The 3878-nt window shown below is 32.4% G+C and overlaps 1 protein-coding gene across 1 annotated transcript; it reads left to right on the top strand.

Annotated features, from left to right (window-relative positions):
- Positions 1-374: 374 nt before the first annotated feature.
- On the top strand, positions 375-3207 carry LOC108461357 (GTP-binding protein YPTM2-like). The gene is made up of 8 exons (XM_017761188.2): positions 375-660; positions 1179-1251; positions 1375-1422; positions 1517-1564; positions 1855-1926; positions 2017-2172; positions 2283-2386; positions 2932-3207. The coding sequence occupies exons 1-8, from the start codon at positions 647-649 to the stop codon at positions 3026-3028; spliced, it is 612 nt and encodes a 203-aa protein (XP_017616677.1). The 5' UTR covers positions 375-646; the 3' UTR covers positions 3029-3207.
- The last annotated feature ends 671 nt before the right edge of the window (positions 3208-3878 follow it).

Below are 3878 nucleotides of genomic sequence, written 5' to 3'. Positions count from 1 at the left end.
TTGAAAATGGTACTAAATTATCTCCATAGTTACCACAACAATTTATTTACAACTACATTTTATCTCCTTAAAAAAACTCTATAGTATTATATATTTAATTGCCTTCTCGAAATAAAGATAAAATATTCCTTTAAATAACATAGTTTAACAAAAACTAAGGAGTCACATCCCACGTAAAATTAAATATGGCATAAAAAAACTTTTAAATAATTATAGAATAGAAAATTTTCCATGAAAATGCAATTTCGGAGAAAAGGAAAAGCAAAAAATACCCAAAATTGTAATTTAACAGTAGACGAGTGCATGACACGTGGCATTCCACTGATTCCTATTGCTACGTCACAGCTCACATCCTGCAATTCTCATTAAATTTAAATTTAATCAAAAGTAATAAATAACAAAAATAAAATAAAAATTCCAACAATTCTGGCTCTTTATTATTTATGACAACGATACACAAACACGTAGCTTTTGCTTCTTCGAATTCTCCTCCATCTCACGGTAACAAGATCTCCCTTCTCCTCTCTTTCTCTCCGGCGGCGATCTCAAATCACCGGTAAATCGCACCGTAACGCCCGATTACTCGTCACCTCTGTGATCTCCGCTGACACCTCGTGGTTTCAGTTTATTCTAACTCTTCGCCATCATGAATCCTGAATAGTAAGCTCTTAATTTTTTTTCGAATCTGAGGAAAAAAACCTTTAATTTTCTAGTTTCCTTTTGATTTCATGTTAAATTAATCATTTCCAATTTATATTTATATGGATCTGCTTGTTTTCCCTATAATTTATTTGTTTTTTTCTTTATCTTGATTATTGATTTGCTTTGCGAATCGGATCCGATTGATTTTTGTTTCAGATCTGTTTATTGATTTTCTAGCACTGTAAGTTTGATAAGAAATAATAATTTTAGCAAAAAATTTGTGATTTTTTCGAAGTAATTTCTTAAGTTAGTTAAAAGTTTCTGGAGAATTTTAATATGTTTCGAAGAAATTTAAGCTTAAAGATTGAAATAATCGTGTATCGATTGATCGTTTATATTCTGAAGTCGTATCAAGGAGCTTGGTTGCTTTATAAGATTTCAATTGATCTATGTTTTTATGTTGAGATTTTATTTATATACAAACACATATACTGTGTATAAATATCCTGAATTTGATCTGTTTGTTTTAATGACAGTGATTATCTCTTTAAGCTTTTGCTTATTGGTGATTCTGGTGTTGGGAAATCATGTCTACTTTTGAGGTTTGCTGTAAGTTCTTGGTCCTTTGATTTTAAACTTTTGGATCTTAGCTTCATGATTTGTTATCTTCTCTATCCGTTCACCAAATGTTAATGCTTTGAAAATCATTTTTCTTTAATTTTGGTCAACCAGGATGATTCATATCTGGATAGCTACATCAGTACCATTGGTGTTGACTTTGTGAGTATCGTCTTAATACTTTTTTAAACTACTGGTTTGTTTATTTCAAATATATTAATAGCAACTTAAATCTGATTTGTGTTCCCAAATGCAGAAAATCCGTACTGTGGAACAGGATGGAAAAACCATCAAACTCCAAATTGTAAGTCACAAATTTTTTCTTTTGTTAATCCGGTTTTGACTCTCGAAAGTTATCAATTCGGAATGCATACCATGATCTGGTACATGCTTAATTTGGTCTACTTTAATCAGTTGCATTGATATTCTTAGTTTTAGTCAATTCTAATTTTACAAAATTCTTTGTTTAGAAGTTAAATCCTTTTAGTTCTTTCCCGTAGAATATATGATACAATTTATACACTTAAAAAGCTGTACCTTTTCTGATCATTCTCGATTGCTGATTGTTTTTCATGTTTGTCTCCGGATATGCAGTGGGACACTGCTGGCCAAGAACGCTTTAGGACAATCACTAGTAGCTATTATCGTGGGGCTCACGGTATCATAGTAAGCCCATATCTACCTTTTTATCTATGTTTTTTCTCCCTTAATTTTCTTTCTGCAGGACTAAAGTCATGCTTCTTTCAATCTTGGCAGGTTGTTTATGACGTGACAGACCAAGAGAGTTTCAACAATGTCAAGCAATGGCTAAACGAAATTGACCGCTATGCCAGTGACAATGTGAACAAACTTTTGGTTGGGAACAAGTGTGATCTAACAGCAAACAAAGTTGTGTCATATGAGACAGCTAAAGTAATAAAACCGATTGCACATACAAACCCATCCCAGATTTATACAGTTTTAGGTATAGAAAAAAAGTCCTCAACTTCTCATTACTTACGTCTTGTTTTCCTTTTGTACAGGCTTTTGCTGATGAAATTGGGATTCCCTTCTTGGAAACAAGTGCAAAGGATGCCACTAATGTTGAAGAGGCTTTCATGGCCATGGCTGCTTCAATCAAGAATAGGTATGTATAACATATATGTGTGTATATATGCATACGAGTTATGATATACTGCTGTATAACTAAATTAGATTTACATATTGTTGTAACTTGTTAAAAATATCATGGAGGTTCCTATATTAGGAGTCAGATTGCATTTTGCCCCTTTTACTTAAACAATAGGCAAATTAGTCCCTGGACGTTAGTTCAAAGAGCATATCAGTTCTATTTGTTAAAATTTTCATCCATTTGTACAGTTAAAAACTAATATGGTTTGATGGAATAATCAAACAGTGGTACGTGGCATGCCACATGTACATCATGCTAGCGTACAGAGGCCAATTTTTAACAATAGAAATGGTTGGAATTTTTAACAAAAGGATTAATTTGAGCTTTTATTTAACTTATGAGAATTAATTTACCCATTTTTTGAGTAAAGCAAACTGCAATTACATTCCTAGTATAGGGTCTCCATAGTACTTTTACCATTATAACTTTTTTTACTATTAATATTTGTTTAGTTAAATTATTGTATTTTATTTTTCAATCCATGCAATGATTGTATACAGGATGGCTAGCCAACCAGGCATGAACAATGCGAGACCTCCAACGGTGAATATCAAAGGACAGCCTGTTAACCAGAACTCTGGTTGCTGCTCTTCTTAAATGAAAATTTAGTTTTAGTTGGTCCATGTGATGATATTTGTCCTTTTGTGTTATTTGTTGCATGTAGTTGGGGGAAAAAAAAACTAGTCTTATTTTTATTTCATTTGATAGTAAAAGATGGTTCTACATGATTTTTATATTCTTATCTTTGTTTGTTATATTAAATACTCAATTCTAAATTTCTATTCTTTTAATTTGATTTAATAACTGCACTTTGTACAAAATGTGGATATTTGTGAAAATCACTTCCTACCATCACCAATTGGCCTTAAAAAACCTTTTCTAAAATTTATGCTAAAGAAAGTTTAAATAATTTCTAATAGTTTACCATTTTCCTCGAAAACCTTTTTTTTTTTTTATCAAGTGGAATATTATTACACAAATTAGTTTAAACTAACAACAGGTGGAAGGGATGTTATTTTCACAGATCAAGCATAAAATAATTATGAAAGAACTAAGCTCATGGAAGAAGCATATTCTACTAAATTAAGTCACAAGGGCTAGACCGGTGGACTCTTAAACCGAAAACCTGAGGCATGAATAATTCGATCCCTGATCCAGGAAACTGTAACTAAGTCAAACATGCGAGGAATTTTGGTTTCATGCAAATCGCAACTAAGTAAGAAAACCACCTTTCTGCTTGTTGGGTTGGTGGATTGTTTTGCCGGTCTTGATTGCTGCCCACTGGAAGGAAGTGGGTAGATATTGAAAGGGCTCTTGTTCTTGTTTGGTTCTACTGATTCTTCGAAGGAAGTGATTGACGGCCGAACATTTTATCTTTTTGTTTAGATGGAAAATGTGCTTATTTATCGAGGACTGCACTTGTTGTCTCTCGTCCTTTCCCTTTCTT

This window comes from Gossypium arboreum, chromosome 11, assembly GCF_025698485.1.
Source record: "Gossypium arboreum isolate Shixiya-1 chromosome 11, ASM2569848v2, whole genome shotgun sequence".
In the NCBI taxonomy this organism is placed as follows: Eukaryota; Viridiplantae; Streptophyta; class Magnoliopsida; order Malvales; family Malvaceae; genus Gossypium; species Gossypium arboreum.
The sequence above is the reverse complement of the archived record's forward strand: the minus strand, read 5'-3'. Positions and strand labels throughout refer to the sequence as shown.

Excerpts from the sequence above, each read along its gene's own strand:
- LOC108461357 (XM_017761188.2), top strand. Across the intron at positions 1,252-1,374 it reads GTCTACTTTTGAGGTTTGCT|GATGATTCATATCTGGATAG; the intron begins GTAAGTTCTTGG and ends TTGGTCAACCAG. Across the intron at positions 2,387-2,931 it reads GCTGCTTCAATCAAGAATAG|GATGGCTAGCCAACCAGGCA; the intron begins GTATGTATAACA and ends GATTGTATACAG.